Source organism: Leucoraja erinacea, unplaced genomic scaffold, assembly GCF_028641065.1.
Source record: "Leucoraja erinacea ecotype New England unplaced genomic scaffold, Leri_hhj_1 Leri_1003S, whole genome shotgun sequence".
NCBI lineage: Eukaryota > Metazoa > Chordata > Chondrichthyes > Rajiformes > Rajidae > Leucoraja > Leucoraja erinaceus.
This window is the reverse complement of record NW_026575235.1, coordinates 21,753-45,770: the sequence shown is the minus strand read 5'-3', so window position 1 is coordinate 45,770 and position 24,018 is coordinate 21,753. Positions and strand designations below refer to the sequence as shown.

Below are 24,018 nucleotides of genomic sequence, written 5' to 3'. Positions count from 1 at the left end.
GGACTTTCATATGGATAGACTCGGTTTGTACTCACTAGAATTTAGAAGATTGAGGGGGGGAATCTTATAGAAACTTACAAAATTCTTAAGGGGTTGGACAGGCTAGATGCAGGAAGATTGTTCCCGATGTTGGGGAAGTCCAGAACAAGGGGTCCCAGTTTAAGGATAAGAGGGAAATCTTTTAGGACCGAGATGAGAAAATCAATTTTTACACACAGAGAGTGGTGAATCTGTGGAATTCTCTACCACAGAAGGTAGTTGAGGCCACAGTTCATTGGCTATATTTAAGAGGGAGTTAGATGTGGCCCTTGTGGCTAAAGGGATCAGGGGTATGGAGAGAAGGCAGGGATGGGATACTGAGTTGGATGATCAGCCATGATCATATTGAATTGCGGTGCTGGCTCGAAGGGCTGAATGACCGAACACTGCAGCTATTTTATGTTTCTATGTTTCTGTGTAACCGCCTGCTATGCTCTCACCAGAAGTCAATCACGGGCCCATTTTGATAGTATGTCTTTGTTTTTGCGGCCCCAACATTTCTCTCTGTTTCTCTCTAGTTTGCGTGCTGTATCTCTACACCATACCTAAACTGTCCCCCCCCCCCCCCCCCGAGCTGCCACTCACACGGCAACTCTCATGCCACACACTCTCATGCCGATCACAAATATCTCACGCACAAAATGTTTACAAATAATGAATAAATCAATAAGGCCAGGAGCAATCCAATTTGCTCAAGGCTTCCAGATCTCCTCCACGCTCACCATATAACCATATAACCATATAACCATATAACAATTACAGCACGGAAACAGGCCATCTCGGCCCTACAAGTCCATGCCGAACAAATTTTTTTCCTCTTAGTCCCACCTGCCTGCACTCATACCATAACCCTCCATTCCCTTCTCATCCATATGCCTATCCAATTTATTTTTAAATGATACCAATGAACCTGCCTCCACCACTTCCACTGGGAGCTCATTCCACACCGCTACCACTCTCTGTGAGTAAAGAAGTTCCCCCTCATGTTACCCCTAAACTTCTGTCCCTTAATTCTGAAGTTATGTCCCCTTGTTTGAATCTTCCCTATTCTCAAAGGGAAAAGCTTGTCCACATCAACTCTGTCTATCCCTCTCATCATTTTAAAGACCTCTATCAGATCCCCCCTTAACCTCCTGCGCTCCAGAGAATAAAGACCTAACTTATTCAACCTTTCTCTGTAACTTAGTTGTTGAAACCCAGGCAACAGTCTAGTAAATCTCCTCTGTACTCTCTCTATTTTGTTGACATCCTTCCTATAATTGGGCGACCAAAATTGTACACCATACTGCAGATTTGGTCTCACCAATGCCTTGTACAATTTTAACATTACATCCCAGCTTCTATACTCAATGCTCTGATTTATAAAGGCTAGCATACCAAAAGCTTTCTTTACCACCCTATCTATATGGGATTCCACCTTCAAGGAACTATGCACGGTTATACCCAGATCCCTCTGTTCAACTGTATTCTTCAATTCCCTACCATTTACCATATAGAATATTCACCAATGAGAATAGTTTTCTGTTGGCGCGTTTCCTGTGAAGAATGAGCGATTTAATTGTCTTCGACTCTTAAGGGGCTGTCCCACTTGTGCCGTCACTTACGCGACAGGCCGGTTGAGACGGTCGCGCCGGCGGTCCCTCAATAGTCGCGGGCGTCATCATATGACCGCACAGCCGTCTGGAGCACAGATTCAGATTCAGATTCAATTTTAATTGTCATTGTCAGTGTACAGTACAGAGACAACGAAATGCATTTAGCATCTCCCTGGAAGAGCGACATAGCAAACGATTTGAATAAATAATAAAAGTGTCCGGGGGGGGGGGGGGGTAGGGGGGGATGGCCTGTTTCCGTCACTGTACGTTGTTGAGTAGAGTGACGGACGTGTGGAAGCAGCTGTTCCTCGACCGGCTGGTTTGACAACGGAGAGACCTGTAGAGCCGCCCGGATGGTAGGAGGGTAAACAGTCCATGGTTGGGGTGAGAGAAGTCCTTGGCGATGCCGAGCGCCCTCCGCAGACAGCGCTTGCTTTGGACAGACTCAATGGAGGGGAGCGATCGAGGAACCGGTGCTGCGTTGGGCAATTTTAACCACCCTCTGCAATGCCTTCCGGTCGGAGACAGAGCAGTTGCCATACCATACTGTGATGCAGTTGGTAAGGATGCTCTCGATGGTGCAGCGGTAGAAGTTCACCAGGATCTGAGGAGACAGATGGACCTTCTTCAGTCTCCTCAGGAAGAAGAGACGCTGGTGAGCCTTCTTGATCAGAGTAGAGGTATTGTGGGTCCAAGAGAGGTCATCGGAGATGTTGACTCCCAGGAACCTGAAGCTAGAAACACGTTCCACCTCCGTCCCGTTAATGTGGATGGGGGTGTGCGTGCCGCCTCTGGACTTCCTGAAGTCTACAATGAGCTCCTTGGTCATAGGGTGTACATTCTCCCTATGACCACATGGGTTTTTTCCGGATATTCCGGTTTCTCCCGCATCTGAAAGAAGCGCAGGTTTGTAGGTTAATTGGCTTCTGTAAATTGTCCCTGGCGTGTAGGATACAACTGGTGTATGGTAGATTGCTGGTCGGTGTGGATTTGGTGGGCCTGTTTCCATATGTAAATGTTTTACATATATATCTTAATTTCATTGAACCATATACAGTTGAATATGTGGCATTATTTTTGTCTTGTTTCTATAGTCAAAGGGTAAGGTTGATTGATTTATTTGTGCAGAACAGTGTTGGAAGACTCGCCTTGTTTCTATGTTTTTGTTTCTCTATATATTTGCATAACAGCATGAATTATAATCTGATTTCCATACATGAATATACTAAGGTCATTCAGGTGCTGCACCTGTTGACCAGAGCCTGTGGAATGTAATTAGAAATGTCATTTAGCCTAACCTTATTTATACCTAATCCAATTTAAAGCATAAATGATGCATTCAAGTTAAAAGACCAGCTACAGTATGCACCAGATTGCACAATTTCAAGCTGAAAAATGCAAAAGCTCCCTACCTTTCTCACTCTCAGCTCTCACCCAATGTTGGCAGCCCTGCTGACCACAATGAGCAGATAAGAGTGTGTGGAAAGGAACAATCTGACAAACTACACAGTACACAAACATTTCAAGAACTCTCTGCTCTGCCTCTGCATTTTAGTAAGTTTCATTTGTACAATCCTTGAATAAGTGGCTACTGTTTGATTCACTTCAGAGTCCTGACAGTTCAGGGCCTGTGTAGAAACAACAGAAGCCTTTAGAAAAACTAAATATATACAAGGATATCAAAAAGTAACTCCTGGCTTATTGGAAGAAGCAATGAATATTGAAGCTGACTCACAAAAATTAATATCTTATTTATATAATAGTATTCTAAATATAGACCTACCATCGACAGAGGTACTTAGAGAAGAGTGGGAACGGGAATTAATGATAAAAATTACGAAGGTTAAATGGGAAAAATACCTGATATATATTCACAAATGTTCAATTAATGTAAGACATAATCTAATTCAATTTAAAATTGTATATAGATTATATTATTCAAAAACAAGATTGAACAAATTTTATCCAAATATATCCGCCACTTGTGATAAATGTCTAGCCCAAAAGGCAACTATAACACACTCCTTAGTTTCCTGCATAAAACTTTATAGATTTTGGAATGATATTTTTGAAATACTTACAAAATTATTCAAGACAAGAATGGAACCGAATACTGAAATGATTATATTTGGTGTAATGGAAGATGGGAATAAATTGAACACATCTCAAAATCTATTCCTTAACTATGGTTTAATAATAGCAAAAATATTAATACTTAAATTTTGGAAGGGTACATCAATACCAACGCTTAAAATGTGGATTGCAAGTATGTTGGACACCGCTCAACTTGAGGAAATGCGATTCCTCCTAATGGATAAATCAGACCAATTCATAACGAGTTGGTCTCCATTAGTCGTTTTTTTGGAATCATATGGTGCAACACAATTGTAAAAAATAACTGTTTCAGGACTGGACGAGGGTTGGGCAAGACTATAAATAATGATCTCCTTTTCTTTTCACTATTTTCTCTCTCAACTTTCTTCATTTACTCGTTTTCTTTCTTCACACACTATATATTTCACATCTTTCTATCCTTTACTATCTAACTTCTTTTTCTTATTCTCATCTTTTTTCAATGATAAAAAAAACAAGAAAAAAAAAAAAGAAGAAACACTATATAACAGAGGGGTGGTGAGAGAGAGATAGAGTGAATGAGATAGAGAGAGAGAGAGAGAGAGTCTGAAGAAGGGTCTCGACCCGAAACGTCACCCATTCCTTCTCACCACAGATGCTGCCTGTCCCGCTGAGTTACTCCAGCACTTTGTGTCTATCTCCGATGTAAGCCAGCATCTGCAGTTCCCTCCCACATGAAAGGTCAAATATGCTAGCTTTGGGAACAGCAAGTGCCAAGAGGAAGGGAAAATCACAGAGTGCTGGAGGAACTGAGCGATCCATTCTGCTTGTCCACAGTCAAAATTTCCCACTGTATCCCAGTACAGTCCACAGTTAGGGCAGCACGGTGGCGCAGCGGTAGAGTTGCTGCCTTACAGCGCCAGAGATCCGGGTTCGATCCCAATTATGGGCGCTGTCTGTACGGAGTTTGCACGTTCTCCCCGTGACCTGCGTGGGTTTTCTCCGGGTGCTCCGGTTTCCTCCCACACTCCCAAGACGTACAGGTTTGTAGCTTAATCGGCTTGGTATAATCGGCATTGTTGTACTGTAAGACAATGTAAATTGTCCCTAGTGTGTGTGTAGGATAGTGTTAGTGTGCGGGGATCGCTGGTCGGCGCGGACTCGCTGGGCCGAAGGGCCTGTTTCCACGCTGTATCTCTAAACTAAATTAAACTATTTGTAAGAAGGAATTCCATATGTTGTTGTACACTGAAGATGGGAGGACAGCCACAGTGGCTCAGCGGTAGAGTTTGCTGCCTTACAGCGCTTGCCCGAGATCCTGACTATGGGCGCTGTCTGAACGGAGTTTGCACGTTCTCCCCGTGACCTGCATTGTTTTTTTTCGCTGAGATCTTCGGTTTCCTCCCACGCTCCAAAGACCATATAACCATATAACCATATAACAATTACTGCACGGAAACAGGCCATCTCGGCCCTACAAGTCCGTGCCGAACAACTTTTTTTCCCCTTAGTCCCACCTGCCTGCACTCATACCATAACCCTCTATTCCCTTCCCATCCATATGCCTATCCAATTTATTTTTAAATGATACCAATGAACCTGCCTCCACCACTTCCACTGGAAGCTCATTCCACACCGCTACCACTCTCTGAGTAAAGAAGTTCCCCCTCATATTACCCCTAAACTTCTGTCCCTTAATTCTCAAGTCATGTCCTCTTGTTTGAATCTTCCCTATTCTCAAAGGGAAAAGCTTGTCCACATCAACTCTGTCTATCCCTCTCATTATTTTAAAGACCTCTATCAAGTCCCCCCTTAACCTTCTGCGCTCCAGAGAATAAAGACCTAACTTATTCAACCTATCTCTGTAACTTAGTTGTTGAAACCCAGGCAACATTCTAGTAAATCTCCTCTGTACTCTCTCTATTTTGTTGACATCCTTCCTATAATTGGGCGACCAAAATTGTACGCCATACTCCAGATTTGGTCTCAATAATGCCTTGTACAATTTTAACATTACATCCCAACTTCTATACTCAATGCTCTGATTTATAAAGGCTAGCACACCAAAAGCTTTCTTTACCACCCTATCTATATGAGATTCCACCTTCAAGGAACTATGCACGGTTATACCCAGATCCCTCTGTTCAACTGTATTCTTCAATTCCCTACCATTTACCATGTAGCAAAGACGTGCAGGTTTGTAGGTCAATTGGCTTTGTGTGTGTGTAAATGGCCTCTAGTGTGTGTGTAGGATAGTGTCAGTGTGCGGGGATCGCTGGTCGGTGTGGATTCGGTTTGCCGAAGGGCCTGTTTCCGTGCTGTATCTCTAAACTAAACCAAAATGTAAAATGGACACATAATGCTGGAGTAACTCAGCGCGTCAAACAGCATTAGTCGGATCAGATGGTGGGCCATGTATTCCTTTCCTTCAGAGATGCTACGATACGATATGTTACGATAGAACTTTATTGATCACAGGAGGGAAATTGATCACAAGATACATGAAATATGAAATGACAGTGATGAATGGAAAGGATTGGGGATGTGCAAAGATTGGGGGGGGGGGGGGGGGGGGTCAGTCTACCCCACGACAATCCGGTAGGCGGCGCGACTCTCGTCAGCAGCGGCCTCTGCAGCCCGTCTGCGTTTTTATTATTTTTTGTCTATGTTTCTATGTAGTTTTTGTTTTTTTTTTGTGGGGTGTGTGTGTGGGGGGGGGGGGGGTGGGGTGGGAGGGAGGGGGCAACTTTTAAATCTCTCCCTGCACGGGAGACCCGACCTTTTCTTTGTCGGGTCTCCGTTGTCGTTGGGGCTGCAACGAGGAGCGGCCTCCAACAGGAGAAGACCGGGGACTCTGGTGCCGACGACTCACCTCACCGTCGCGGAGCTGGCCGAGTCCGGAGCGGGTGGAGCGGTGGTGGAGCGCTGCTGCTGCTGCTGCTGCTGCTGCGGCCCGACCTCCGGAGATTCGGAGGCTGCAAATGCGGGTCTGGCGGACGGCGGCACCGGGAGCCCGCGGGTCCCTGGAGGGAGACCGCTTTTCAGGGCTCTCGCGCAACGGCGACTTCTCCCGCCCGAGTTGCGGGGTCGAAGAGCTCCTGGAGCGGGGCCTGACATCACCGCCCCGCGCGGCTTGGAATGGCCGCAGGACTCTGCGAGCGCACGCCGGGGGCTCTAACACCAAGACCCGGTGTGCGACCTCGCACCACCCTGCGTGGCTTTAATGGCCGCGGGACAATCGCCATCGCCAGCCGGGGGCTTTGACTTTGACTCTGACATCGGGGGGGGGGGGGGGGGGGGAGAGTGCAGTGGAGAGGTAAGTTTTTTGGCCTTCCATCACAGCGATGTGATGGATGTTTATGTAAATTATGTTTTGTCTTGGGTCTATTTGTTTGTAATGTATGGCTGCAGAAACGGCATTTCGTTTGGACCTCAAGGGGTCCAAATGACAATTAAATTGAATCTTGAATCTTGAATCTTGGGAGGAGTTGTACAGTTTGATAGCCACAGGGAAGAAGGATCTCCTGTGGCGTTCTGTGCTGCATCTTGGTGGAACCAGTCTGTTGCTGAAGGTGCTCCTCAGGTTGACCAGTGTGTGATGGAGGGGGTGAGCTGTTATTGTCCAGGATGCTCCGCAGTTTGAGGAGCATCCTCCCCTCCAAGACCAACCTCACCTGACTGTTCCACTGTGACTCCAATATTTTGTGTCTTAACTCAATTATCTGTCATCTTAGTCTAGAGATTGAGCGCGGAAAGGGAACAGGCCCTTCGGCCCACCCAGTCCGCACCGACCAGCGATCCCTGCACACTAACACTACCCTACACACACTGGGGGCCGTTTACACTTACACAAGCCAAGCAACCTACAAACCTGCGGGTTTGTGTAGAAATGTTACAACATTTTGAGATTTAAAAAATCAAGTCTGCAATTTACCCCATCAGATAAAGCATAACAATAAGTTTAATTTGACACCTAATTCACTTTCATATCTCAAGTAATAAAAAAGTTATGGCCATTTTCATACTCGGAAATTAGCATCTTGTTCCCTATTGATTTTCTATGGACATAACAAAAAAGCTGTGATCATGGACAGTCAAAAGCCCATAACTTTCTTAAAAATTAAGAGAACTGAATGAAATTTTCAGTTATCATAGATTGAACCATTCTGAAACAAATATAAAATAATCTTACTTGGATGACCTGAAATTAAAGCATATAATTAGTTAGTTACCCAATTGTAGCTAATTTCAAACTTCAATTACTAGATCTAAACATCTATCCATTTCTTAATAAATTATTAACATTTTTAAATAGCCTAAGTGTCCAAATAATATTCACAAATAATTCACAATAAAACATGATTTTTAAATCTCATTTACATCAATTTATAGGCCAAATGGAAGGAATTTAGTGTTCATTTGCTGTAAATTAAAGTCAATTTAAATCGGCTTTCTAGTGGGTTCCTGTGAACGCGCTGGTTTAGAACGTTCACATTGCGCTGGATTTGTGCCCTCAAATGCCCAGAAAAATACTGCGGGATATAAAGAGCCCAAAATGAGCTACTCGCTATAGAAAACTTTATATACAGGGTTCTTAAGAAGCCCCTTTTAATGTAAAAATAAGGTACATACCTTTAATTGTTTGCTTTATAAAACCCTGGGGCTGCGAGAGGTCGCGGGTTGAGAGAGTGATTTTAAAACTACTATAACTATTATACAAGGCCATAAAAACTAATAATACCTTTTGCGACGGGGTCTTTGAGCGATTTTTCGTTAATGATTTACTAGGCTGAACATCTTCGATTGCAACAGCCTAGTAAAAATCGCGTTTTAAACCCGCCCCCTCTAAACAGTGCCAAAATCGCACACACGGGCTGGGGCAGATTCTCAGCCACGATTCAGGTAGGTTTGTCACATACCTAGTCTGTGGAGTGTGGGAGGAAGCGGAAGATCTTGGAGGAAAAACCCACGCGGGTCACGGGGAGAACGTTACAGACAGTGCCCGTGGTCGGGATCGATCCCGGGTCTCCGGCACCGCGGGGGGTGTGAGTCAGTGACTCTACCGCTGCGCCACCGCGCCCGCCCAAATCCAACGCTAGCCCGTGGCCCCCTTAAACCTGCAGGGCGGCCATTTTCAGAGACCCATCTTTACAAGCAGTCCAGAAGAACGGGTGAAGTCTCCCAGTGAAGACGTCGGAGAAGGTGTAGAGGTGGGACATGTCGTCAGCGTCACACATGGACACCTGCCCGGCGGCATAGTCCAGGTACACCCCGACCCGCCGAGGGTTCCGCTTGGGCTGGAGGTGAGTGGGGGGTGAGGTCAGGGCTTGGTACCTCCAGAGGAAGAGTTCCACCGCCCAGCAACCGTTGGAGGGTCTCAGGGTGATGTCGGTCTTCCTCTGGATGGAGCCCTTGGCCACGCCGACGATCCAGGCCGAGTTGTCCTCCACCTCCACCTGCCAGTAGTGCCGGCCGGCGGTGAAGGTCTCCGCCCCCAGGACGCACAGGCAGGCGGTGAAGCGCTCGGCGTGCTCCGCCACGTCCCGCCTCTCCTTCACCAGACGCACCTCGGTCCGGTCGTCCGACACCTCCAGGAACGGGTTGGCTGTCCGCGGGTCAAGGGTCAAGCCGATCGGAACTGCAAGGAAAGTGAAAAGAGCGGTGGGGGTTGGTTGGAAGGAACTGCAGACGCCGATTTACGCCAAAGGTGGTTAGTGATACCAGTGACAAATACCAGTTCACGTGTACCGAGGTACACCCTTGATGGCGGGGGGGGATAGAAGTCCAAAGAAGGGTCTAGAACTGAAACGTCCCCTTTCCTTCTATCCAGAGATGCTGCCTGTCCTGCTGAGTTTAGTTTAGTTTGGTTTAGTTTAGAGTTACAGCGCAGAAGCAGGCCTTCATCCCACCGAGTCTGTTCCTACCAGCGATCCCTGCACACTAACATTATCCTACACACACTCGGGACAATTTACACTTATGCCAAGCCAATTAACCTACAAACCTGTACATTTTTGAAGTGTGGGAGGAAACTGAGAACGTGCAAACTCCGTACAGACAGCACCCGTAGTCAGGATCGAACCAGAGTCTCTGGCGCTGCGGGGTAGCAACTCTACCGCTGTGCCACCATTTCACTGAGTATGTGGGAAGGAACTATCCATTTTGGTGGCAAAAACGGGAAAGCAGACTATTATCTAAATGGTGGCCGATTGGGAAAGGGGGAGATGTAGCGAGACCTGGGTGTCATGGTACACCAGTCATTGAAGGTAGGCATGCAGGTGCAGCAGGCAGTAAAGAAAGCGAATGGTATGTTAGCTTTCATTGCAAAAGGATTTGAGTATAGGAGCAGGGAGGTTCTACTGCAGTTGTACAGGGTCTTGGTGAGACCACACCTGGAGTATTGCATACAGTTGTGGTCTCCAAATCTGAGGAAGGACATTATTGCCATAGAGGGAGTGCAGAGAAGGTTCACCAGACTGATTCCTGGGATGGCAGGACTGTCTTATGAAGAAAGACTGGATAGACTTGGTTTATACTCTCTAGAATTTAGGAGATTGAGAGGGGATCTTATAGAAACTTACAAAATTCCTAAGGGGTTGGACAGGCTAGATGCAGGAAGATTGTTCCCGATGTTAGGGAAGTCCAGGACAAGGGGTCACAGCTTAAGGATAAGGGGGTATATCCTTTAAAACCGAGATGAGAATAACATTTTTCACACAGAGAGTGGTGAATCTCTGGAACTCTCTGCCACAGAGGGTAGTTGAGGCCACAGTTCAATGGCTATATTTAAGAGGGAGTTAGATGTGGCCCTTGTGGCTAAGGGGATCAGAGGGTATGGAGAGAAGGCAGGTACGGGATACTGAGTTGGATGATCAGCTATGATCATATTGAATGGCGGTGCAGGCTCAAAGGGCCGAATGGCCTACTCCTGCACCTAATTTCTATGTTTCTATGTTTCTATGAACTGCAGATGCTGGTTAACCCCGAAGAGGGGGAGTAATGGAAGTCTGCAGAAGGGTCTCGACCTGAAACGTTAACCCTTTCCTTCCCTCCAGAGATGCTGCCTGTCCCGCTGAGTTACTCCAGCATACAGTGTCTATCTTCGAGTGATAGGTTGATGCAGGTGAGGTGGGGAGTTTGATTTGCAGGTAGGTTCGGGCTGGAGTTGAACGTTTTGGCTCAGCGTTAGGGCAGCACGGTAGAGTTGCTGCCTCACAGCGTCAGAGATACGGGTTCAATCTACAGGCGCTGTCTGCACGGAGTTTTAAGTGACCGTGTGGGTTTTCTCCGGGTGCTCCAGGTTTCCTCCCACACTCCAAAGACATCCAGGTTTATAGGTTAATTGGCTTCTGTAGATTGTAGATTGTCCCCAGTGTGTGTTGGATAGAACTAGTGTAAAAGAGTGATCGCTGGTCGGCGTGGACTCTGGGCTGCATCTCTAAACTAAACTAAACTAAACTTAAGATAGACACAAAGTGTTGGAGTAACTCAGCGGGTCAGGCAGCATCTCTGGAGAAAAAAGCTGGGTGATGTTTCAGGGTCGGGATCCTTCTTCAGACTGAAAGTTGACGGGAGGGGAAGTGGAAGTAGGAAAAGGCGGAGCAAAGCGGAGCTGCCAACCTATGGCCAAGGAAGGGTGGAGCCCACAATGGTCCATTGTTACATAGAAACATAGAAATTAGGTGCAGGAGTAGGCCATTCGGCCCTTCGAGCCTGCACCATTCGCCATTCAATATGATCATGGCTGATCATCCAACTCAGTATCCTGTACCTGCCTTCTCTCCATACCCCCTGATCCCCTTAGCCACAAGGGCCACATCTAACTCCCTCTTAAATATAGCCAATGAACTGTGGCCTCAACTACCCTCTGTGGCAGAGAGTTCCAGAGATTCACCACTCTCTTTGTGAAAAAAGTTCTTCTCATCTCGGTTTTAAAGGATTTCCCCTTTATCCTTAAGCAGTGACCCCTTGTCCTGGACTTCCCTAACATCGGGAACAATCTTCCTGCATCTAGCCTGTCCAACCCCTTAAGAATTTTGTAAGTTTCTATAAGATCCCCTCTCAATCTTCTAAATTCTAGAGAGTATAAACCAAGTCTATCCAGTCTTTCTTCATAAGACAGTCCTGACATCCCAGGAATCAGTCTGGTGAACCTTCTCTGCACTCCCTCTATGGCAATAATGTCCTTCCTCAGATTTGGAGACCAAAACTGTACGCAGTACTCCAGGTGTGGTCTCACCAAGACCCTGTACAACTGCAGTAGAACCTCCCTGCTCCTATACTCAAATCCGTTTGCAATGAAAGCTAACATACCATTCGCTTTCTTTACTGCCTGCTGCACCTGCATGCCTACCTCCAATGACTGGTGTACCATGACACCTAGGCAGGGGAAGAGGTGTTAATGAGGGAGACACGGGGATGGGAACAGTGGAACTAGCAGGATGAAAAGGGTGGGGGAGGGGGATGGAGAGAGAGGGAGAGCAAGGGCTACTTGAAGTTAGAGAAGTCAATGTTCATACCGCTGGGGTGTAAGCTGCCCAAGCGAAATATGAGGTGCTGTTCCTCCAATTAGCGCTGGGCCTCACTCTGACAGTGGAGGAGGCCCAGGACAGAAAGGTCAGTGTGGGAATGGGAGGGGGAGTTGAAGTGTTTGGCAACCGGGAGATCAGGTAGGTTTAGGCGGAGGTGTTCAGCGGAACGATCGCCGAGCCTGCGCTTGGTCTCGCCGATGTACAGGTGCCCACACCTGGAACAGCAGATACGATGGGATGAAGAAGGGTCTCGACCCAAAGCAGAGACCCAAGTCTTGTCCCGCTGAGTTACTCCAGCAATCTGTGTCGATCCACTGTCTGTTCAACATTCGTTACAAACACTCTTTGACAACCGGGCGATCAGTTAATTCCAGGAGGACTGAGCCTCATTGATTCTTAACAATTAATACCCTAGACATGTCCTTACCTGGGTTAATGACATTCAACATTTGTTTCCAGATGGTGTACAGCGTCGGGCCACAGAAATCCCCCAGGGTCAGGTCCACAGATACCTTAGTCGACTGGTTGGACTTGGCCCTGGATCAGAGCAAAGATCAAAACACAATACATAAAATAAGACGTACATGGTAAATGGTAGGGAATTGAAGAATACAGTTGAACAGAGGGATCTGGGTATAACCGTGCATAGTTCCTTGAAGGTGGAATCTCATGTAGATAGGGTGGTAAAGAAAGCTTTTGGTATGCTAGCCTTTATAAATCAGAGCATTGGGTATAGAAGCTGGGGGGTAATGTTAAAATTGTACAAGGCATTGGTGAGACCAAATCTGGAGTATGGTGTACAATTTTGGTCGCCCAATTATAGGAAGGATGTCAACAAAATAGAGAGAGTACAGAGGAGATTTACTAGAATGTTGCCTGGGTTTCAACAACTAAGTTACAGAGATAGGTTGAATAAGTTAGGTCTTTATTCTCTGGAGCGCAGAAGGTTAAGGGGGGACTTGATAGAGGTCTTTAAAATGATGAGAGGGATAGACAGAGTTGATGTGGACAAGCTTTTCCCTTTGAGAATAGGGAAGATTCAAACAAGAGGACATGACTTCAGAATTAAGGGACAGAAGTTTAGGGGTAATATGAGGGGGTACTTCTTTACTCAGAGAGTGGTAGCGGTGTGGAATGAGCTCCCAGTGGAAGTGGTGGAGGCAGGTTCATTGGTATCATTTAAAAATAAATTGGATGGGCATATGGATGAGAAGGGAATGGAGGGTTATGATATGAGTGCAGGCAGGTGGGACTAACGGGAAAAAAAGTTGTTCGGCACGGACTTGTAGGGCCGAGATGGCCTGTTTCCGTGCTGTAATTGTTATATGGTTATATAGTTAAACTCAGCGGGTGCAGCAGCATCTATGGAGCGAAGGAAATGGGCAACGTTTCGGGCCGAAACCCTTCTTCAGACTGATGGGGGGTGGGGGGGAGAGAAGAAAGGAAAAAGGGAGGAGGAGGAGCCCGAGGGCAGGGGAGATGGGAGGAGACAGCTTGAGGGTTAAGGAAGGGGAGGAGACAGCAAGGGCTAGCAAAACTGGAAGGTTGTGAAGCTGTCTCCGGAGAGAGGAGGAGAACTTCTTCAAAGCAGGCATACCTTGAGGAGATTTCGCAGTGGAGTAGACAAAGTGTTCAAGAAGGAACTGCAGATGCTGGAAGATCGAAGGCACACAAAAATGTTGGAGAAACTGAGCTGCTGCTCTCTGGATGTGGTAGGATGATTCAGTTGCCTGATAACAGCTGGGAAGAAACTGTCCCTGAATCTGGAGGTGTGCGTTTGTTTTCACGCTTCTGTACCGATGGGAGAGAGGAGAAGAGGGAGTGGTTGGGATGAGACTGGTCCTTGATGATGCTGCTGGCCTTGCCGAGGCAGCGTGAGGTGTAGATGGTGTCAGTGGAAGGGAGGTTGGTTTGTGCGATGGTCTGGGCTGCGTCCACAACTCTCTGCGATTTCTTACGGTTGTGGATGGAGCTGTTCCCAAACGTTTATCTTTGGGAAATCTTTTGGGATGTGGGAGGAAACCGGATGCATTTGGAGGAAATCCACGAGTCACGGGGAGAACGTACTAACTCCACACACACACACACACACACACACACCCTGACACCACCCGTGGTCAGGATTGAACCCGGGTCTCTGGCGCATGAAAACATTGCTGCTGTAAATGTCACATTCACAAAACAATGTCAACAAATAACCACAGTTAGTGAATAGTTACCTCACAATGATGTCTCTGAAGTCCTGAAAGAAAGACATAAGAAACGTTAATACATTTTTACTTTAGCTTAGTTTAGTTTGGAGATACAGCTCGGAAACAGGTCCTTTGCCCACCATGCTCACACCGACCAGCGACCCCCACACACTAGTTCAGATTCAGATTCAGATTCAGATTCAATTTTAATTGTCATTGTCAGTGTACAGTACAGAGACAACGAAATGCATTTAGCATCTCCATTGAAGAGCGACATAGCAAACGATTTGAATAAAAAATAATAAGTGTCCGGGGGGGGGGTGGTGATTGGCAGTCACCGAGGTACGTTGTTGAGTAGAGTGACAGCCGCCGGGAAGAAGCTGTTCCTCGACCTGCTGGTTCGGCAACGGAGAGACCTGTAGCGCCTCCCGGATGGTAGGAGGGTAAACAGTCCATGGTTGGGGTGAGAGTAGTCCTTGGCGATGCTGAGCGCCCTCCGCAGACAGCGCTTGCTTTGGACAGACTCAATGGAGGGGAGCGAGGAACCGGTGATGCGTTGGGCAATTTTCACCACCCTCTGCAATGCCTTCCGGTCGGAGACAGAGCAGTTGCCATACCATACTGTGATGCAGTTGGTAAGGATGCTCTCGATGGTGCAGCGGTAGAAGTTCACCAGGATCCGAGGAGACAGATGGACCTTCTTCAGTCTCCTCAGGAAGAAGAGACGCTGATGAGCCTTCTTGATCAGAGTAGAGGTATTGTGGGTCTAAGAGAGGTCATCGGAGATGTTGACTCCCAGGAACCTGAAGCTAGAAACACGTTCCACCTCCGTCCCGTTAATGTGGATGGGGGTGTGCGTGCCGCCTCTGGACTTCCTGAAGTCTACAATGAGCATCTCCCTTGTTCCTCCCAAACACAGTTTGCAGAAGCCAATTAACCAATAAATCCCATATTACACATTGCCTACCCCCTCGACTCTGTCCAGGGACCCCGACACTCCTTTCAGGTGAGGCAGAGGTCAACTTGCACCTCCTCCAACCTCATCTACTGTATCCGCTGTTCAAGATGTGGACTCTTATACATCGGCGAGACCAAACGTAGACTGGGCGATCGTTTCGCTGAACACCTCCGCTCAGTCCGCCTAAACCTACCTGATCTCCCGGTTGCCAAACACTTCAACTCCCCCTCCCATTCCCACACTGACCTTTCTGTCCTGGGCCTCCTCCACTGTCAGAGTGAGGCCCAGCGCTAATTGGAGGAACAGCACCTCATATTTCACTTGGGCAGCTTACACCCCAGCGGTATGAACATTGACTTCTCTAACTTCAAGTAGCCCTTGCTTTCCCTCTCTCTCCATCCCCTCCCCCACACAAGCCACACCAGCTTCTTGTTCTCACCCAGCAAACTGCTAACAATGGCCTGTTTCCTTTATCAGTCCACAACCAGGGGTCACACAGTTTCGGAATAAGGGGTCGGCCATTTAGAACTGAGATGAGAAAAAACTTTTTCACCCAGAGAGTTATGAATCTGTGGAATTCTCTGCCACAGAAGGCAGTGGAGGCCAATTCACTGGATGTTTTCAAGAGAGAGTTAGATTTAACTCTTAGGGCTAACGGAATCAAGGGATATGATTGTGGACAAGCTTTTCCCTTTGAGAATAGGGAAGATTCAAACAAGAGGACATGACTTCAGAATTAAGGGACAGAAGTTTAGGGGTAATATGAGGGGGAACTTCTTTACTCAGAGAGTGGTAGCGGTGTGGAATGAGCTTCCAGTGGAAGTGGTGGAGGCAGGTTCATTGGTATCATTTAAAAATAAATTGGATAGGCATATGGATGAGAAGGGAATGGAGGGTTATGGTATGAGTGCAGGCAGGTGGGACTAAGGGGAAAAAAAAAAATTGTTCGGCACGGACTTGTAGGGCCGAGATGGCCTGTTTCTGTGCTGTAATTGTTATATGGTTATATAGTTATATGGGGGAAAAGCAGGAACGGGGGTACTGATTGTGGATGATCAGCCACGATCATATTGAATGGCGGTGCTGGCTCAAAGGGCTGACTGGCCTCCTCCTGCACCTATTGTCTATGTTTCTGTTTCGATGTTTCATCATTACCTTTTTGCATATCTTTCATTCATTCGCTCTATAACTCTCTACATCACCGTCTATATCTCTCGTCTCCCTCTCCCCTGACTCTGTGTGAAGAAGGGTCTCGGCCCGAAACATCACCCGTTCCTTCTCTCCGGAGATGCTGCCTGTCCCTCCAGAGTTACTCCAGAGTTTTGTGTCTATCCACTACAATACCCAATATTATTGTAAATAATCGAATACATTTAATTTTGTGGGACAAATCAAACAGATAATCAGCGAGTGGCGGGCATCCACGATTCACGTTTCGTGGGTCAGATGCATCCCGGAAGGTCGGAGCCCGCGGTCGACGGTCCCTGGGTCTGTGGAGCCCGTGGTTGGAGCCTAGGTCGGCGCCACAGGGGCGTCCGGAGAGGACCCGGCGGTGATAGCGGGGAGATCCGTGCCGCCGCCGTTGATGGACAAGAACGGACCGCGTGGAAGTGAGGACGCCGCTGCTGGGGGAAGGGACAATGGAGGACCCGGTGTGGCGGGACCACCATGAGGGGAGGGGGGAGAACAAAGAGGGATCCTTACGCGGGGGTAACGTTGTAATTTTGTTGGTGCCCTTTATGTAGCGAGTATTTGCATACCATGGGTAGGGAAGCAAACAATTTCACTGTGACTTGTCATATGAAACAATAAAGTATTCATTCATTAATTAATTAATTCATTTATTCAATCATTCATTCATTCACTCACTCATTCACTCATTCACTCACTCATTCACTCATCCATCCATTCACTCATTCATTCATTCATTCATTCACTTATTCACTCATACATTCAATCATGCATTCACTCATCATTCATTCAATCATTCATTCATTCATCCATTCATTTATTCATTCATCCATTCACTCACTCATTCACTTGCTCATTCACTCATTCGTCCATTCAATCATTCATTAATTCACATTCAGACATTAATTCATTCAATCACTCATTCACACTCACTCAATCATTCACTCACTCATCCATCCATTCATTCATTCACTCACTCACTCATTCACTCATACATTCACTCATTCATTCACTCACTCATCCATCCATTCATTCACTCACTCACTCATCCATCCATTCATTCATGATTCATTCATTCAATCATTCATTCATTCAATCATGCATTCATTCATTCATTCATACAATCATTCATCATTCATTCATTCATTCATACATCCATTCATTCATTCATTCATTCATTCATTCATTCATTCATTCATTCAATCATTCACTCATTCATCATTCATTCACTCACCCACTCACTCATTCATTCACTCAATCAATCATTCACTCATTCATGCATTCATTCACTCACTCATTCATTCACTCACTCATTCATTCATTCATTCATTCATTCATTCATCACATCATTCATCCATTCATTCATTCATTCATTCATTCATTCATTCATTCATTCATTCATGCATTCATTCATTCATCCATTCATTCACTCATCCATCCATTCATTCACTCATCCATCCATCCATTTATTCATTCATACATTCACTCATTAATTCACTCATTCATTAATACCTCGGTTGTCCCCGTCTCTGTGGAGCACAGCATCCTCTGAATGGCGGCTGACATTTCATTGATGGCAGTGACCTCCTCCGAGTTTTGCCTCAGGTTCTCCTGGATCTGCGCGGAGACGTTCTCCTCCCTCTGCCTCAGCCGGGTGGCCAGTATCAGTTCCTCATCGTCCAGGAAGCGATGTAGCCTGGCAAACTCGTACTTGATGCTCATTGTCAACCCAACCACGCGCCTCTGCGGAGAAAGACAATCGCTTGATTAAAGTTTCATTGAAGATTCGTCTCGTAGGTTTGGAGAGAGAGCGCGGAAACAGGCCCTTCGGCCCACCAAGTCGGCGCTGAACTATAATCACCGCACGCTACACACTATCCCTCGGTGGCCGATTGGGAAAGGGGGAGATGCAGCGAGACCTGGGTGTCATGGTACACCAGTCATTGAAGGTAGGCATGCAGGTGCAGCAGGCAGTAAAGAAAGCGAATGGTATGTTAGCTTTCATTGCAAAAGGATTTGAGTATCGGAGCAGAGAGGTTCTACTGCAGTTGTACAGGGTCTTGGTGAGACCACACCTGGAGTATTGCGTACAGTTTTGGTCTCCAAATCTGAGGAAGGACATTATTGCCATAGAGGGAGTGCAGAGACGGTTCACCAGACTGATTCCTGGGATGTCAGGACTGTCTTATGAAGAAAGACTGGATAGACTTGGTTTATACTCTCTAGAATTTAGGAGATTGAGAGGGGATCTTATAGAAACTTACAAAATTCTTAAGGGGTTGGACAGGCTAGATGCAGGAAGATTGTTCCCGATGTTAGGGAAGTCCAGGACAAGGGGTCACAGCTTAAGGATAAAGGGGAAATCCTTTAAAACCGAGATGAGAAGAACTTTTTTCACACAGAGAGTGGTGAATCTCTGGAACTCTCTGCCACAGAGGGTAGTCGAGGCCACAGTTCATTGACTATATTTAAGAGGGAGTTAGATGTGGCCCTTGTGGCTAAGGGGATCAGGGGGTATGGAGAGAAGGCAGGTACGGGATACTGAGTTGGATGATCAGCCATGATCATATTGAATGGCGGTGCAGGCTCGAAGGGCCGAATGGCCTACTCCTGCACCTAATTTCTATGTTTCTATGTTTCTATGTATCCTACACACACTGGGGACAGAAAGTGCTGGAGTAACTCAGCGGGTCAGGCAGCATCTCTGGAGAGAAGGAATGGGGTGACGTTTCAGGTCGAGACCCTTCTTCAGACAGGGGTGAGACACAGAGATATGGAAGGGTAAGGGGTGAAAACGAGAGATAAAAGGGGACAACGTTCAAGGAAAATTTAGAATCGATCTTTGTTAGCTGAGGGGAACTTGTGAATTAATCTTTACCGAGCCAATTAACCTACAAACCTGCACGTCTTTGGAGTGTGGGAGGAAACCGAAGATCTCGGAGAAAACCCACGCAGGTCACGAGGAGATCGTGCAAACTCCGTACAGACAGCGCCCGCAGTCGGGGTTGAACCTGGGTCTCTGACGCTGCAAGCACGGTAAGGCACCAACACTACCATTACGTCACCTGTCGTTTTCTGGTTTGATCTGTCGTTTTCACACATTACCCTTCCATATCTCTCTCTAGTCTCCGTCTCCCCTGACTCCCAGTCTGAAGAAGGATGGCCACCCAAAAGGCCACCTATTCCTTCTCTCCAGAGATGCTGCCTGTCCCGCTGAGTTGCTCCAGCATTTTGTGTCTATTCTCGGTATGTAATGTCACAAATGTCTCTGTACCAAGTCGATCTGACCATAAAATATGGTCCCCAGCAGTATGAACATTGAATTTCAGGTAGTCCCTGCTTTCTCCCTCCTTCCCCTCCCCTTCAGATTCAGATTCAGATTCAGATTCAATTGTAATTGTCATTGTCAGTGTACAGTACAGAGACAACGAAATGCATTTAGCATCTCCCTTGAAGAGCGACATAGAAAACGATTTGAATAAATAATAATAAGTGTCCGGGGGGGGGGGTGGTGATTGGCAGTCACCGAGGTACGTTGTTGAGTAGAGTGACAGCCGCCGGGAAGAAGCTGTTCCTCGACCTGCTGGTTCGGCAACGGAGAGACCTGTAGCGCCTCCCGGATGGTAGGAGGGTAAACAGTCCATGGTTGGGGTGAGAGCAGTCCTTGGCGATGCTGAGCGCCCTCCGCAGACAACGCTTGCTTTGGACAGACTCAATGGAGGGGAGCGTGGAACCGGTGATGCGTTGGGCAATTTTCACCACCCTCTGCAATGCCTTCCGGTCGGAGACAGAGCAGTTGCCGTACCATACTGTGATGCAGTTGGTAAGGATGCTCTCGATGGTGCAGCGGTAGAAGTTCACCAGGATCTGAGGAGACAGATGGACCTTCTTCAGTCTCCTCAGGAAGAAGAGACGCTGATGAGCCTTCTTGATCAGAGTAGAGGTATTGTGGGTCCAAGAGAGGTCATCGGAGATGTTGACTCCCAGGAACCTGAAGCTAGAAACACGTTCCACCTCCGTCCCGTTGATGTGGATGGGGGTGTGCATGCCGCCTCTGGACTTCCTGAAGTCTACAATGAGCTCCTTGGTCTTCTTGGAGTTAAGGGCCAGGTTGTTGTCAGCGCACCATGCTGCTAAGTGCTGGACCTCCTCCCTGTAGGCCAGCTCATCGTTGTTGCTGATGAGGCCAATCACCGTTGTATCATCTGCATACTTGATGATGGTGTTAGTACCATGTACAGGTGTGCAGTCATAGGTGAAGAGGGAGTAGAGGTTCTTCTTCTTCCCAGCTCCCCCACAGCCCACTGTCTCCGCCTCTTCCTTTCTTCTCCCCTCCCCCACATCAGTCTGAAGAAGGGTCTCGACCCGAAACGTTGCCTATTTCCTTCGCTCCGTAGATGCTGCCTCAACCGCTGAGTTTCTCCAGCATTTTTGTCTACCATAAATTATCAATCAAGCGATCGTATCATTGAGTGACCAGTCACCACAAACCTCACCTTCAGCTTAGCCGCGCTCGCCTCTTCTTCCAGCCGGCTTCTAGAAAGTTCTTCCAGCGTCACCTCAAATCGATCCAGGGCTTCGACCAGTTTATCCTGAAATGGAACACAGGAAACAAGAGAGGGCCAAACCTGGTTTAGTTTGTACATGAGGCAATAAACTAAACCAAACTCAACAAAACTAGATAAAAATTAATCTAAACGAAATTGCGTGCTAACCAGTCAGCGGAAAGACAAGGTTACACAAAAAAGCTGGAGAAACTCAGCGGGTGCAGCAGCATCTATGGAGCGAAGGAAATCGGCAACGTTTCGGGCCGAAACCCTTCTTCAGACTGATCGGGGGCGGGGACAAGAAAGGGAAAAGGAGGAGGAGCCCGAAGGCTGGGGGATGGGAGGAGACAGCAGGGGGACTGAGGAAGGGGAGGAGACAGCAAGGACTAACAAAATTGGGAGAATTCGATGTTCATGCCCCCAGGATGCAGACTCCCTAAGCGGAAAGGCAATACATGATTACAATCGAGCCGTCCACAGTGTACAGATACATGATAAGGGAATAACGTTTAGTGCAAGGTAAAGTCCGATCAAGGATAGTCCGAGGGTCACCAATGAGGTAGATAGTAGTTCAGGACTGCTCTCTGGTTGTGGTAGGATGGTTCAGTTGCCTGATAACAGCTGGGAAGAAACTGTCCCTGAATCTGGAGGTGTGTGTGCGTTTGTTTTCACACTTCTGTACCTCTTGCCCGATGGGAGAGGGGAGAAGAGGGAGTGGCCGGGGTGAGACTGGTCCTTGATGATGCTGCTGGCCTTGCCGAGGCAGCGTGAGGTGTAGATGGAGTCAATGGAAGGGAGGTTGGTGTGTGCGATGGTCTGGGCTGCGTCCACAACTCTTGCAGTCATGGATGGAGCTGTGAGTTGTAGATTGAGTCAATGGAAGGGGAGATGGACTCAAAATGGTAGGGAATTGAAGAATGGTACATGGTAAATGGTAGGGAATTGAAGAATGTAGGTGAACAGAGGGATCTGGGAATAACTGTGCACAGTTCCCTGAAAGTGGAATCTCATGTAGATAGGGTGGTAAAGAAAGCTTTTGGTGTGCTGGCCTTTATAAATCAGAGCATTGAGTATAGAAGTTGGGATGTAATGTTAAAATTGTACAAGGCATTGGTGAGGCCAATTCTGGAGTATGGTGTACAATTTTGGTTGCCTAATTATAGGAAGGATGTCAACAAAATAGAGAGAGTACAGAGGAGATTTACTAGAACGTTGCCTGGGTTTCATCAACTAAGTTACAGAGAAAGGTTGAACAAGTTAGGGCTTTATTCTTTGGAGCGGAGAAGGTTAAGGGGGGACTTGATAGAGGTTTTTAAAATGATGAGAGGGATAGACAGAGTTGACGTGGAAAAGCTTTTCCCACTGAGAGTAGGGAAGATTCAAACAAGGGGACATGACATGAGAATTAAGGGACTGAAGTTTAGGGGTAATATGAGGGGGAACTTCTTTACTCAGAGAGTGGTAGCTGTGTGGAATGAGCTTAAAGTGGAAGTGGTGGAGGCAGGTTCGTTTTTATCATTTAAAAATAAATTGGATAGTTATATGGATGGGAAGGGAATGGAGGGTTATGGTCTGAGCGCAGGTATATGGGACTAGGGGAGATTATGTGTTCGGCACGGACTAGAAGGGTCGAGATGGCCTGTTTCCGTGCTGTAATTGTTATATGGTTATTATATGGTTATATGGATGGGAAGGGACCAGCATCTGGATTTCCTTCCTATACGTTGAAACACGTCGAGATGGCCTGTTTCCGTGCTGTAATTGTTATACGGTTATATTATATGGTTAAAATGCTGGAGTAACTCAGCGGGACAGGCAGCATCTATGGAGGGAAGGAATGGGCGATGTTTCGGGTCGAGACCCTTCTTCAGACTCCACCCCTTTGACGGAAGGGAGATTGGTTGAAGTGATGGTGAAGGACAGTTTCTCCAGGGATACGGGTGTGGTGGGGACTTGTACCTACGCAGGAGACGGTGGCTGATTTTACCTGTGTCTTCTCTTCCTTGTCCCACTGAACCGCCTCGTCTTTGGGCATCGGTAGAAGTTTCTGGATGATCTCGGTCAGGTTGGACACGGTGCGGTTTGGCCGCAGATGTTGCCGCGGGAAAACCTCGCGGCACTGGGGGCAGGAGAACTCCCCACCCTCCACCGATTCCCAGAAGCCCACGATGCAGGCGCGGCAGAAGTTGTGGCCGCAGTCGATGGTCTGGGGCTCCCGGAACATGTCCAAGCAGATGGAACATGTGGCTTCCTTCCACAGGCTCTCCAGCTCCTGTTCATGCTCCATGCCTCAGCTAACCTAGATAGGTAACCCCTTCCCCCCGCTGCTATGGAGAGACTTAGCCAGGGGCAGCTGAGGTCCAGAGGTCCCGAGGACGTGGTTGTCCACTTGTCTCCTCCACTCTTGCCAAAAGACGTCGATGATAAATTAGTGTGCGCGTACCACAATATCCAGCTGGGACAGCGAGATCAAACGCCTGAAAGGACAAAGCATTGAAAATGGACACAAAATGCTGGAGTAACTCAGCGGAACATCCGAGCAGCATCTCCGGAGACAATAGACAATAGACAATAGACAATAGACAATAGACAATAGATAATAGACAATAGACAATAGACAATGGGTGGAGGAGTTGCTCATTCATTCATTCATTCATTCATGCATTCAATCATACATGCATTCATTCGTGCATGCATTCATTCACTCAATCACTCATTAATTCACTAATTCATTCATTCATTCATTCACTCAATCACTCATTAATTCACTAATTCATTCATTCATTCACTCAATCACTCATTAATTCACTAATTCATTCATTCATTCATTCATCCACTCAGTCATTCATTCATGCATTCATACATTCATTCATTCAATCATTGATTCATCCA

At 47.0% G+C, this 24,018-nt stretch overlaps 1 protein-coding gene across 1 annotated transcript; it reads right to left on the bottom strand.

Annotated features, from left to right (window-relative positions):
* Positions 1 to 8,609: 8,609 nt before the first annotated feature.
* LOC129715093 (zinc-binding protein A33-like) lies at positions 8,610 to 23,722 on the bottom strand. Its single transcript, XM_055664951.1, has 7 exons — positions 23,000 to 23,722; positions 21,076 to 21,171; positions 18,144 to 18,322; positions 16,821 to 17,013; positions 13,750 to 13,986; positions 12,666 to 12,768; positions 8,610 to 9,345 (listed from the first exon to the last, which is right to left on the bottom strand). The coding sequence occupies exons 1-7, from the start codon at positions 23,411 to 23,413 to the stop codon at positions 8,819 to 8,821; spliced, it is 1,749 nt and encodes a 582-aa protein (XP_055520926.1). The 5' UTR covers positions 23,414 to 23,722; the 3' UTR covers positions 8,610 to 8,818.
* Between the last annotated feature and the right edge of the window lie 296 nt (positions 23,723 to 24,018).